General features: G+C 44.0%; 1 protein-coding gene across 3 annotated transcripts; it reads right to left on the bottom strand.

Annotated features, from left to right (window-relative positions):
• Positions 1 to 835: 835 nt before the first annotated feature.
• Positions 836 to 12,567, bottom strand: PICK1 (protein interacting with PRKCA 1). 3 transcript variants are annotated; one of them, XM_081878685.1, is made up of 13 exons: positions 12,329 to 12,567; positions 11,367 to 11,456; positions 10,701 to 10,812; positions 9,709 to 9,837; positions 9,528 to 9,594; positions 9,227 to 9,316; positions 8,329 to 8,382; positions 7,588 to 7,650; positions 6,601 to 6,734; positions 5,636 to 5,728; positions 4,482 to 4,532; positions 3,871 to 4,015; positions 836 to 2,581 (listed from the first exon to the last, which is right to left on the bottom strand). In XM_081878685.1, the coding sequence occupies exons 2-13, from the start codon at positions 11,405 to 11,407 to the stop codon at positions 2,328 to 2,330; spliced, it is 1,233 nt and encodes a 410-aa protein (XP_081734811.1). In that variant the 5' UTR covers positions 11,408 to 11,456; positions 12,329 to 12,567; the 3' UTR covers positions 836 to 2,327. The 3 variants fall into 3 exon arrangements, with proteins under 3 accessions (XP_081734811.1, XP_081734810.1, XP_081734812.1); XM_081878684.1 differs by having other exon boundaries at positions 11,367 to 11,460; positions 12,329 to 12,566; XM_081878686.1 differs by having other exon boundaries at positions 11,367 to 11,460; positions 12,394 to 12,565.
• Positions 12,568 to 13,100: the final 533 nt, after the last annotated feature.

Here is a 13,100-nt window from a genome sequence, read left to right as displayed (position 1 = left end):
CACATACTCTCTCAGGATTTTCTCCTCAAACATGCTTGAAAATGTTCAGATTCTCAAGATGCCAAACAGTATCAGATCCTTGTGCAGAAAATGTATGGGTGCTCACCATATACAGCACCCGTGTTGGGTTACCTAAGAAATGAGATTTACTCTCTGCTAAGCTCCTTACATGCCATTTCAATTCATTCCTTACACATAGTTTTGCTGCCAGCTGCATATTCAACATGGCAAAAGACATTAGGACCGCTTGTTTCTTACTTGCATCACATTTATGAACTGCTAAGCATTGGTTCCCTTTGAAATAATATATATGTAAGTTTTAAGCATGTTCACTAAGCCAGTGAAAGGTGTTGCACAGCAATCCTTAGGTGAATGCCTGATCTGGAAGGGGATGATCTGAACTTTAAGCCAAGGGACAGTCCTATACAGTGGAACCTAGGTTCCTGAATGACTCCGTTGTCGTACGTTTCGGTTCTTGAATGCCAAAAACCTGGAAGTAAATGCTTCCGTTTTCGAACATTTTTCGGAACCCGGACGTACGATGCAGCTTCCGCTGAGTGCAAGAAGCCCTTGCAACCAATGGGAAGCCGTGCCTTAGTTTTTGAATGTTTTGGAAGCCGAACAGGCTTCGGGAATGGAATTCTGTTTGAGAACCGAGGTACCACCGTATATGGAGAAGTGCAACTGCACTGGTCTCCGTGCCATACTTTCTGACTGCAAAATTGATCAATAGTGTCTGCCCTTCATGTCTCTTCCTGTGACCAGGAACAAAAGGATCAAGGAGAGACAAGCCAAATGGTTAAGAAGCCAGGAGGAAAAAGGTAAGACAACAAAGTTCACATTTTTCTTTATTAGTCACACAGTTCAACACGTAAAAGCGCTCTGAAGAGTACGTTGGACCCACATGGCCAGTCATAGAGAAAGACACAACAGAAACAAAAAACCAAGGGGAAAGCATATATGTCATAAATTTTAAGCTCTTCTGTAGCGTCTCTCCTTGCCAGTTGGCACAATCTACGTAAGAGTTAAGCTGAAACCAACACCCCTTTATTACCAAAAGATCACTCTTGCTAATCAGGACAAAATGCCATTCCATTGCATGAAAAAAATATCAGAATGATACAGGATTGGAATAATTCCTCAGAAAACAAGCAAGCCTTCTCTCCCCGCCCCTCTTCCTTTGATGTTGGGAGATTCATGTGGGCGAGTGAGGGGGGTGCGGACACTGGTCAAGGCGCATAATAGGCTCTCTGTCCTCAGAAGCAGCATTTCCAAAGGAATAAAAGTAAATGTGTAGGTGTAATGAAAGTGCAGTGTAGGAATTGAGAGCTTTAATGCTTAAACTGGCTGTTTGATCTTTAACCTCAGCTAATCTATGGGCCTCATTCCACGGATTATCATGCCCCCACCCCAAGATATGTTTGCTTTTTTCCAAATCTAACACCTTCTTAAATACTATATAAGGCTTAAGTTTTAGAAAACTTCATGCAGCAAAGCACCTATGCAAGATAAAGGCAGGCTGTGAGATCCTTAAAACCAGAGGGGATTGGGAATGTAAACCTGGGTAATCTCCCCCCAGTGTCAAGTCCCATATTGCTGGTCCATACTGACTTGATCCTGATGAGAAGAATGATAGAGACAAAAACTGATTCTCCTGGATGTCCTTCCGAAGCCCTTTATTGATTAGTCTCTCAGAGGCTGATCGTTCTGGCTTCACCCAGCTTCCATTCACCCTGATTCCTTTCTTGTCTAATAAGAGCCATGCCTAGTAGTAGGGAAGGGGCGTGTTGTAAGACCCGCCTACTAACAGCAAGGTAAGTTAAGAGAAAGAAGGAAGGAGACCAAACTTATCCACTTCCATTCTTCCCACACACTGGAAAGTAGGAATGGGGACAAGTTTTTGGACTTAGCTGATGCACAAGGAGGTCAGGCTGACTGCAAGAACCATTTCTGACATTTTAGTTAGTGAAAGGGTGTGTTTGTGTGTGTCCTGCACATTCAGTCACAATCCCTCTGCACAGAGAGCCACCATGGGAAGAGGTTCAAGGGTGTTCTCCCAGGTAGTTTTCTCTTTCCTGCCACTTCCAGGGATGGGAAGTAAGATTTGGGGGAAAGAGAGACAAGGAAGGAGGAAAGGGTTTTCTGAAAGAGGAATTGTGCAAAAGCACTTTCGGCACAAGGCCCACCCCCCTGCCCACATCCAGAACAGAATCTTGATTCCCCAACTGGGCTTATACAGACAAAAAAAGTCAATGTGGACAAGTTGCCTAGAGAAATAGAATTTATCAGTCTCTGAAGGGATTTCCCACTCCATCAAGTCCATGAGCTCAGGCATCATCAATGAGCTTCTCGCCATTCTCTTCCTCCTTCCTGTTGCACTCGCGGCTTCCGCAACCTTCCTCTTCGTCCTCATCTTCTGCACCGTCTGTGAAGACATCCTTCTGGCCATAGCTCAACGTGGTACGTGCCAGGTCCACTTCGATGGGGAAGACGTCGGCATCCCGCAGCACTGCGTAGCAGTCGTCATAGTACTTGGAAAGGGTCGAGACAAAGCGCTGGAGTTGGAAGACAATGTCTTGCACTGCAAGAGAGGACAGATAGATTCCTCACAGTTACTGCAACCCTTGTTTTTAGCAGCCTGGCTTATTAGTTCAAATGCTACTTACTGTTTAAAGCAAAAGGCCTAAACGCCAAAGACTGTGGAACCAAGAGCAAGCCCTTGGAAATAGACTTTTTGGAACTCAGTGGATATGACTTCCTGGTATAATATATGCAGCACTGCAAAGTGAAGGATCCAGAATGGATCAATTCAACCAAGCAGAGTCAGCAATTGCTTATAGACAAAAGGAAGGTGAGCTGACATACATGGGAGAGATCTCAAGGTGCAGGGGTCTCAACAGGAAGCAGCTATTTATTATTTTATTATACCTGACCCTATTGTGTTGCTATGGGATACAACCAGGGCTTTTTTTTCCAGCTGGAACTAAGTTCTGGCACCTCTCAGGGGGCCACCATTGGCAATCTAAGATAACAAGGGAGGCATTCTGCCACCTCTTTTTCTAGAAAAATAAGCACTGGATACAACATTTTGAAAAGGTGCTCCTGTATGCATCTCCCCCCACCCTTCCTCCTAAACAAGGACATAGTGGTTCATGCTGCTCAACACTCCTTAAGCACTAAGGTCACTTTTTCAAAAAAAAGAAAAGTTTTTTTTTTAAAAAAATCACACATCACAGTGTTCTATCCTTGATCTTTCAGCTTCACCTCAGAGAGCTCCCCCAGAACAAAGACATCTCTCTAATTCAACCTCCCTCCACACTGTATGTCTGATGTCCTAATGTCACTCTGAAATATCCCTTTGCTTTTCTAGTTCCAGGAACATTAACGTTCTTATCCCACTACAGCAAAGGCAGGCAAATAAGTTTCTATCTGTCACACACACACACAGAGATCTGGAAAAGTCACAACTAGAGTGAAAGAAAGGTCCAGAATCTGGGTGTGTTTCCTGTGAAGACCAACATTGTTCTTTACATCTTGGCTCAGCTGCTGGCTCATAAAACATCTGGATCTTGGTTTGCCAGTTACCCATCCCTGCACTGGAGCAATGGCACATTTGGCTGAACAGATGGTGTACTTCAAGACGGGGCGGGGAAGAACACAGCCAGCCTCAGGTAAGAAGTAGTAGCATGCTTGATGGCAGGTGAACATTATTGGCTCCAGGCCAGGGGTGGGGAGCCTGCAGCCCTCCAGACATTGTTGGAGTCCATCTCCCATCAGCCCCAGCCAGCATGGCCAATGGTCAGGGATGAAGGGAGTTGTAGACATCAGAGTCTCCACAAACTAGTCTTTGGAAAAGGCAACCCCACTCACCATGTTTCTGGTCCAGCAGCTCCATCTTTTCTAGCACATCCTTCCGCATCTTGGCAAAGCGCGTCCGTGCCTCCTGGCGGCAACGCAAGATTAAACGGTATTCGTAATTCCCAGTACTGACTCGGTAGAGAGGCTCTCCCAGCGCCTGCCCAAAATACGACATCAATGTAGCAACCAACCACAAATCATGCAATGGCTTCATGTATGGCTAAATGCTTCCCTAATATGCCTGGCCAAACTTAAGCTTCTCACTTGATCATGCTACAACCCTGGCTGGCCAACAGCTAAACTTTAAAAGCTATACATCCTGTTAGCTGCTTGCTTGGCAAGGTACAACTGACCACAGCGCTTGAAGTAAGTTCTAATCTTAGTTCATAAACTGACTTCCCCTGAGCCACAATTTAGAGTTGGGGGGAACTGTCATAAATAGTGTCAATCTGTACATCAATGGAAGAGTCAGAAGAGCGCCACTTTGGTGAGCATGAGCATAGTACACTCACCCCTGCATTTAAGTCTGTGGAAGCAGGCAAGCAGGCAATAGGAGCGCCTACGAGCAAAGATGGGACTATGATGGGATGTAACCACTGTGCATGCTAGTGCTCAGTACTTACAATGCAGCTGTATTCCTCATCATCCATCTCCTTCACCTTGAGACAGTAAGACTGAAAGAGAATTAGAAATAAGCAATGTTACAAACTCCTACCATCCATACAGACAGATTGGGATGTGCTTTTAAGTGGGGATGGACAGAAATGTCACTTCTAATTTCTCCAAGTTCCACATTTCTTCCAATGGTGGCTGTGCACACACCATGCATTGAAAGCACACAACGAATCTTACCCCACACAGAACTACAGTTCCCAGTATCCTTAATGAACTACAGTTCTCAGGACACAGAAAGGGGAAACCGGCACATGCTAGTGTAGGAACTTATTCTAGGGAGACCGCAGTCAATAAACAAAAAGAAAAACAGTGAATGGACGCATGTGTCAAAAAGTAACAATGTGCTGCTTCCTCAGTGGTCAGGCTTGGCAATGAGGAGATATCACACACTAAGATCAGAGAGATGTAAACCCTGAAAAAGAAAGGTGGTGGCATTTCACAACATCTCTTCTTCCCCGATTGCCCAAGCCGAGGGAATGAAAAGAAATTAAACAGAAGTAAGATTTGCGCCTGAATATGAGAAAACATGTCCTATTCAAAGCTAGTTCTTATGTCTCAACATTCATGCTGTGATGGAATTGCTGACAGGAAGACATACCCACTGCAGCTGTGGAATGGTACGTATTTGTATGGCGCTACTGGTTTGCACTGGGGCCTTGTCCTATCCCCTTGGGTTCTATTCTTGTCCTATCCCCTTCTAGCTCTTGTTTTTATTTTAAAACAGGAAAATGAGCAGACCTGAAAGAAACAGCACCCTGTCTAGCTTCCAACAGCATGCTGTGAATGCTACTACAATCCGATCGCACAAGCTGCTCCATTTAGGAGCTGTATTCTGGTGATGCCAGTTTCCCTTGGCTTGATATGTCTGACCTGAGAGTGCAAGGCAAAGCTATCGGTAGGTCCCTTGAATGAAATGTCTACTTGTTCTGAATGTTTCTGTGACTTACCATTTTAGGAAGCCTAAGTGAACAAACAGATCCTTCTGTAATTCCTCCTCCTTGTTCACTACTGGCATAACACCCGGGACCCACTATTGTCAGTATTTCAGGCTACACGGACCACTCTCTTGAGCATTCTTAACAACAACTAAAGAACAGCTTACCAAATACTCAAACTTGACATCCAGATACTTCTTGATAGTTAGCCTTGTGTCAGGAATGGCCTTGTTCAGGTAAGTGTTCAGGTCAGTCAGCATCTGTAAGGAAAGGCTGAACGGTGAAAAATGTAGGACCAAACAGAGCAGAAAAGGTTCTTCTGCATGCAACAAGCCTAGTAATCTCAAGAAGTGGATGTGATCTGTGAACATCAACCCTTCCGTCAGCTCTCAGCATAGTTAAAAGGCTGGATGCACAATGGAGCCTCCCTCTCACTTAAGAGGACCTGATGCAACATTTGTGGCACATCTGTTAGCCAATCTGAGGGAGGCTCTGCTCACCACTCCTGTTATTGGTCCGATCCAAAGCCACGTAAAATTAGCACCCTTCTGCCACTTCCACCTACTCCCCTGTCTTAGTTCAAGGCATTCCAGGTCTATGAGCCCCCCTTCCCCCACCACTACCCCATATCTGGCTTCCTCTGTTTTAATGGACCTTGATGTGTCCCTGCCTAGCTGGAAGAGGTGATGTGGAGAGAGCAGACAAGCAGAGCTAGATGAAAAGCCCCACGTAACAGTGAGTAAAGAGCTGTACTACAACTGGCCTAATGCCACCCTTTGTCATCCAACTCTGTTACCCCTTTTATTGAGCCTTATCTGCCTCACCTCACTTTTGCCCTCCAAAGGAAACTGCAAACCATTTATTCTTATTCTTATTTTTAATTGAATTTATATACCGCCCTATACCTGGGGGTCTCAGGGTGGTTCGCAGTGTTACCTTAGTCTCTGTAAAATACACCAGACATTCCCTGGAAGGCGATGAACTCCCCTTCATTGGAGGTTTTTAAGCAGAGGTTGGACGGCCATCTGCCACAAATGCTTTAGCTAAGATTCCTGCATTGAAGGGGGTTGGACTGGACGACCCTTGAGGTCCTTCCAACCCTACAAAATTCTATGATTCTATGTTTCTTTACCGGTTTGATAGTTTTTAGAAGGCGGATTCCAAACTTCTCAATGCTGCGATGGGCATCTGCAAATTTCACAAAGGCTTCGCTTGCAGCTGGTTGAGGCTCCCGTACACCAATGACCGAGAAAACATCACCAAATGCTGGGCAAAAACAGCAAAACATGCAAATGGGGACCATAGTCAAAATAACAGGTGCATTTTCAGGCTTGTTGTTCATCAATCTGGACTATTTCCTCATTTCAGTTCATGATCATTACCGTAGTATAAACACCATGCTTTTACTACTTCAAATATCATCACAGCCCTGCCAGCAAGGTCAGAAGACACTGCCCCACCTACCTACCCTTAATGGAGGCCCATACTGCTCTGAGACTAGACTTGGCTGCAACCCAACAGGTATCCTCCAAGCCCACCATTATCAGTCATTTGCTTCATGGTGTTCCCTGCTCTCCAGAGAAATTGGCAAGGCTTTCCTCCAAGCAGTTTATGAAAACCCCCTGATCTAGTGAGTTGTGGGGGGTAGTCAAGGTCTAGGTGGCGTAGGTTTTGGTGTGGGGTGGGTTTTTTTGCTGGGGGGGGGGTTATAGACAGGGTGGAGAGCAGCACAAGCAGGGGTGGAGCCTCTAGTGGAATGCAAATGTCCACGGGTGACACAAACAATTCAAATCGGTTGAAATAAGATCCTAAGCCCATCTTTTGGAATAGCACATCTATTGATTTGAGCACCTGATACAGTTACATTTTAAACTGCTTTTCTGCAGGCCAATAGCAGGAGAGAAGCTCAAAAGGATTTTTTTTACCTGTCAGCGCACACACTTGAGAGAAGCAAATCCCAAAACACTTTACAAGCTACTGGCACTAAGACCCGTAGTTCTCATAATTGTCTTGGATGACAATTATAGCATTTTCAAGATCTAAGATGAGAGATTTCCTGCCCACAGAAGCATGTGTCATGATTTGGTCACAACCTGAAAGTCTTCTGGTCCATGTTTACCTCTGTGAGTTTGAGAAAGTTCAAAGAAAGCTCTGAGGAGACTCTTTGTGTGTTCCGTCATGCCTAGACAGAGTTAGAGAAAAAAACAAAACATTCACTATGGACATGGGGTGGGGTATCATTACTTTTAAATTCAGGACATTAGCACCACAGCAGGCATTTGCGAAAATAAAATAAAGACCAAGTGTGGTTGGGGGGGAATCTCCACTGACTTCGCCTTCGTACCATGAGAAAAATGTAGCCTATGCTGGTTCTTGTCAGTGAGACTTCCTGCAGGAAAGACTGTGTAGCAAGAGCAGTACTGACCTGGATGTCATTAACTGCTCTGCTCCTGGGTTGGTTTCTGTGTGTGCGCGCACGCAGGGACATGCAAGTGATTCTTGGAAGGATTAACTCTCTGCCCTACCAGCAAGACCAAAACTGTGGTAACATAAGGGTTATTGACCATCTAGGGTGAAATATTTACCTGTCCCCATTGAAAAAAAACCTCTGCAAGCCCTCTTAAAGGTTTAAGTGGTGGAAAAACAGGATATAAATCTAATAAAGAAAATAAATCTTGTCTCTTATCTACTATGCGTATATCAGGGGTAGCCTCCTGGGCTGAAACCTTAATAGCTTATCGGCCATGAGGGTGAGATATGTTTCTCAAAGCATTCAATCCTTCAATAAATGATCAACATAAGCCCCAAGACACAAACCCCTTTCTACGTTTCACAACAAGGAAGGAAAATGTCTATTTACCTTTGTATAGCTCTGCGGTCCTCTCCAGCTCTTCCAGTCTTTTTACTAACCCATCTACCAAAAAGAGAGAGAGAGAGAGGGGGTGGGACCAGGGAAAGGGGTAGGAATCCATTATTACAATGAGAGTTTGATGCCATAAGAGCTGAAATCCTCTAGTTAGGGTTCCCATTGTCAGAGCTTTCACAAACGCGCATTCATGATACAGATTTATGAAACAGGCATCAAGTCACATAGAAACAAATGTGGAAGTGCGGGTGTATATGCTGTGCAGAGAAAGGCAACCCTCTTCATGTCACCTAGAAAAGAGAATGAAGAATGACAAAGCAGTGGAGTCCAGAGAGCAAACTACGAAAAGTTTGAGCAGCGGTGAGGCAAGTGAGAAAGAGGAAGAGAAAAGTTGTCAGACAGACTTTAGAGCAGGAAAAGACTGCCTAGAGCTGAAGGAGAGGGTCCTGAAATCACACATCTTTTCACAAATTCAGGAGAAAGAATACTGTATTTGGATTCTCCAGTTTGTCAAATTTCTGCCAACTTTCACTGTCAGCCTTGTGATATAGCACAACAAAATGTTCAAGTACTTCACACATATTATCTCATTAATCTTTACAGCAATCCTGTAGGTAAGGGGAAGTATTATTACTCCTACACTGCAGATGAGGGGCTAACGCTGAGACAGAGTAGGCTGCCGATGAAGGCGAGATTTGAACCGAGGACTTTCTGGTTCACACCTCATTATTTAGCCCAGCTCTCAATGCCACAAAATTATGAACCAATGCAGAAGGCCACTTTCAGGACAACACACACTTTGTAAGTATGTGAGAATGTGAACATGGTCCTTGGCATCGCTTGGAACAGTCACAGAGGCCAAGTGTGAATGTCCTCCTTGAATGCTGCTTACCGTTACAGAGGATAGCTCGGCTCAGTCCCAGGGCATCTGCTGTCCCTGAACTCATGTTCTCTACCAGGCGGTGCTTCACTTTCTTCAGCACTATATTCCAGGAAAGAAACACACTCTGTGAGCAGAATCATTTCTCTATGCCGATAGCACAGCAATTATACTATTATATCTAGTCATACAGAAGAAGCCCAATGAAGAGGAAATCATAATTGGGCTAATTATAAAAGAAATGCCACAGAAAAGCCAATCCTGTTTATTACATCAGCATTATGAGGGAGACCGAGAGGTCGGCACAACATACCAATATCTAATGTCTTTCCCTGCTTCGGATCAGCCTGGAGTTTGTTGTAATGAATTGTCACTTCTCCCTGGAACAGGAAAAGCCAGAGCTATCGTTCTGCAATTGAGAGGAAGGGAGACGACTTCCACTAAAAAGCAACAATGGACACTTTGCATTCCAGAAACCCCTTCCTACCTCTCACCTTCACCACCTGTATCATTTTGGCCACTTCTACTTTGGTTTTCCCTTTGACTGACTTCCCATTCACACCTGTGATTTCATCACCAGCTGCCAAAGTTCCATCCTGAGCTGCAGGACTGTTATCGAATACCTAAAGAGGAAGAGACAGTGAAGGTGAAAGCAGGAAAAAGGCAAAGATGGGAGTAAGGAACCAGAATGGCAGCACGTCTGTTTTCATGCCCCTTTGCTCATATTATTTATAAAAAGTCTTTAAACCTCAGAGTTTTCACTCATATCAATTTCATGAATGCTGTTGTTGCACACACTATCATGGTCAAATGGGTCCGTTCCCCCCCCCCCCCACTTACAGAAACACCATTATCACAGGAGGGATACCTCTGAATCTGCATTTCTCTATGATGAAAAACTAATATTGGAGACCAATAAAAAACATATTCATGATCCCATCTGCTCACATATTTGTTGGATCATCCAAATTAAACAGCCTAATTTCAAATTAAAAATGGCTGTTCTTCACATTTGTGTAGGTCAAAAATGCAAATTTGTTAGATACTGGGAAAACGTCCTTAGTGTCACTTGTGACACATCCCTTGCAGGTGAAAAATGCTGAATATGTTCATAGCTCTCACTGGACCATGAGATTTCCCCTTAGGATTTCTTTTTTAGGTCACACATGAAATTCAGTAAACTTAATAATATAATTCTTCACAAGTCTATGAAGTATTTTAAAGAGAAAAAGAGCAAATAACAACGGACCAATAGACCAATACAGTTAACTTGCCAAATCTGCCACTCAAGTTGCCCTGTGACAGACAGAAAGGCATTGGGAGACAATGTTCTTGCATTTATGTGTAAGGATGTTGCTGGCAGAAGTCCAATGAAACTGAGAACTACACTACGCTCAAAACTGTGTGGTCCAATCTCACCCTCAGTCCAATCCTAACTGTCCTTCTTTTCTCTAGGATAAAACACTCCTCTCCTAAAAACACCAACCTGAACTATATAGAGGCAGGGACAGTACTGAGCTCCTCCCCCGATGCTGATACCAATCAGATTTTGAGAGTCCTTTTTCAAGACCACTGTCCCAGGCACAGTGGGAATTCCCCTAGAATAAAACAGAGGTACAGAAATTTGTATAAAAGTGGGTGCCACCATCAACATGTCATCTCTGCTTTTGGAATATATTGTAGAATATATTGGGACAGCAACGATCACATAAGAAACATAACACACGGGAAACACAGTAATTATATTATCAGAGAAAGGAAAATCGTATTATGTGTTTACATACATAAGAGTAATAACAATAACTTCTCCTTCTAGTACATGTATTCCTTTCCAGATACAAACCCTCATTCCTGTTCTCTCATAAAATTAAAATCATAGTATCCAACCCAAGTTGGAGATATGTCCTTATGAACTGAATTAAGCCCCCAAACCAAGTCATATACAAATTAGCTCTAAATTCAACCCTCTAAGGATATTCAGGGTTATTTTTTAGGGTGCTCATTCCACTTTTTTCCAACCCAAATTCTGTGGGTGCAGTCCAAAAAGTTGACAGTACTAATGCCTTATCTGAACAGCTCCTTTTTTCCAGGAAAAAACATATATACATACAAACCTACTGAGTAAAAAGAAAAGAAAAAAGAAGACACTTACAGCTTGTCCTCTTCAATATCATAGTCCAAGTCTGAAAACATGATTCCAAATTATTGAGGGCTTCTTGTGAGAGACTCTGACTGCTCCAAACTACCTGGAAAGGAGAGAAAAAAACCACATCACCTAAGAAGTGACTTGCTACCTCTGAAAGCTCTCTGCCTTCAGTTTTAAACTGATTTGCTGCTGCTGTTTTAAAGTGAATTGTGACTTTGTGGCATTATTCTGGTTGTATGTTGTTGTTTGTTCATTTTTGTTGGTTTTAATCCCTGTAAACCCATCCAGATAACTTTGGCTGTAGGGCAGTCTGAAAACGGTATTAAATAAATTAATAAAGTGCTCCAGAGCACACAAATCTCACTGCAGGTAAGTACCATGTCAATGCCACGGCATAAACTATGCTTCCCCATCCCGGTATTCAAAGCAACATCTAAATCTGCTCTGACTGGTTGGCAGTTCCTCCGAAATGCACAGAATGGATGCCATACATTTCATGTTTTATCATTTCATGGCTCCCATATTTTTTAATGCGCAGAATTCTATATTCATGCAGCAGCATGGATACTTTCTGTAGCTCAGGCATGACTGTATTGCTCTACCTTTTGGCCTGGTTCATATACCTAACAGAGAGAGAAGTCTGCTTTCACTAGATAAATTTAGTTTTTACTTATCTAGCATTGCTTGTGTGTGTGTGTGTGTGAAAAGCCTAGAAAATGAATTTTACTTAAACATCACATTCTTCCAAACATCACAATACTACCAACAGTGGTTAACAACAACAACAACCAGCAGCAGCTACATGCCATCGCTATTTTTTCTTCACAACAGCCCTTACGGGGTAGGCTTGGGGGGGGGACCTCGAGGCTCTCCTTCCCACAGGTACCGTCCGAGTTCCCTTTAACAACCCTTATTATTATTAATATTATTGGTGGGGGGAGGGGGGTCGCCCTGCCTTTTCCCCTCACCGGAAGCGCCTGGCTCGAGCTCAGCATCCGCATCCACCTGCTGGCTTTCTCCTCGCCTCCTCTACCTGTCAAGCCCCAGAGGCTCCCCCTGGATTCTCCACGTCACTGCCAAACCTCGCCGGAAGCCTCCGCCCACTTCGCTTGCATAGCCACGCCCCTCTCCTCGAGGTCCAAAGGCTGTCGAAGGAGGTTAGGAGGAAAGAAGGAACCCGAGCCCGCTCGTCTCTCGCGATAACAACACCGCGGATTGGCGTCAGAATGGGAGGGGGGGGAAGCCGTTGGTTGCCGCGGTAACAGAGGCAGAACGCGTCGACGTCGCAGCGAGAAGGGGATGTGGGCGGGGCCTAGCAGCTTCCCGTGGTAGGTGGGCGGGAACGGTGACGTGTGACGGGTCCGCTGCAAAACCGCAGAATTACGGTCTATTAGGCGATTTAATTCTGAGGCATGCATGAGGATCTGAAATTTTTATAACAGTGTTGCTCTGGAATTTTTATTTCTAATGGAGCAGTGCAGCTGTCTACATTTGTTCGCGTGTGTGCGCACGCAAATAGCCATCAATCGGTCGGTCACAACCTTCCTTGAAACTGCCACATTTATTTTGTGGCGCCTTAAAAAAAAAGTGGCACGAGGTCCTTCGGATTATAATCAAATGCAAAGAAATGTGAACCTCATTTGGAATGTGGGATTAAATGTTTTGTTTAATTCTTTGTCTTTCTTTTGCAGTTTTTAAAATGTTAATAAATATTATTTTTAAAAAAAGGAATGTAGGATT

The sequence above is a fragment of the Podarcis erhardii genome (assembly GCF_964252035.2).
Source record: "Podarcis erhardii genome assembly, chromosome: 10".
NCBI classification, from domain to species: domain Eukaryota; kingdom Metazoa; phylum Chordata; class Lepidosauria; order Squamata; family Lacertidae; genus Podarcis; species Podarcis erhardii.
This window is presented reverse-complemented; position numbering and strand designations above follow the sequence as displayed.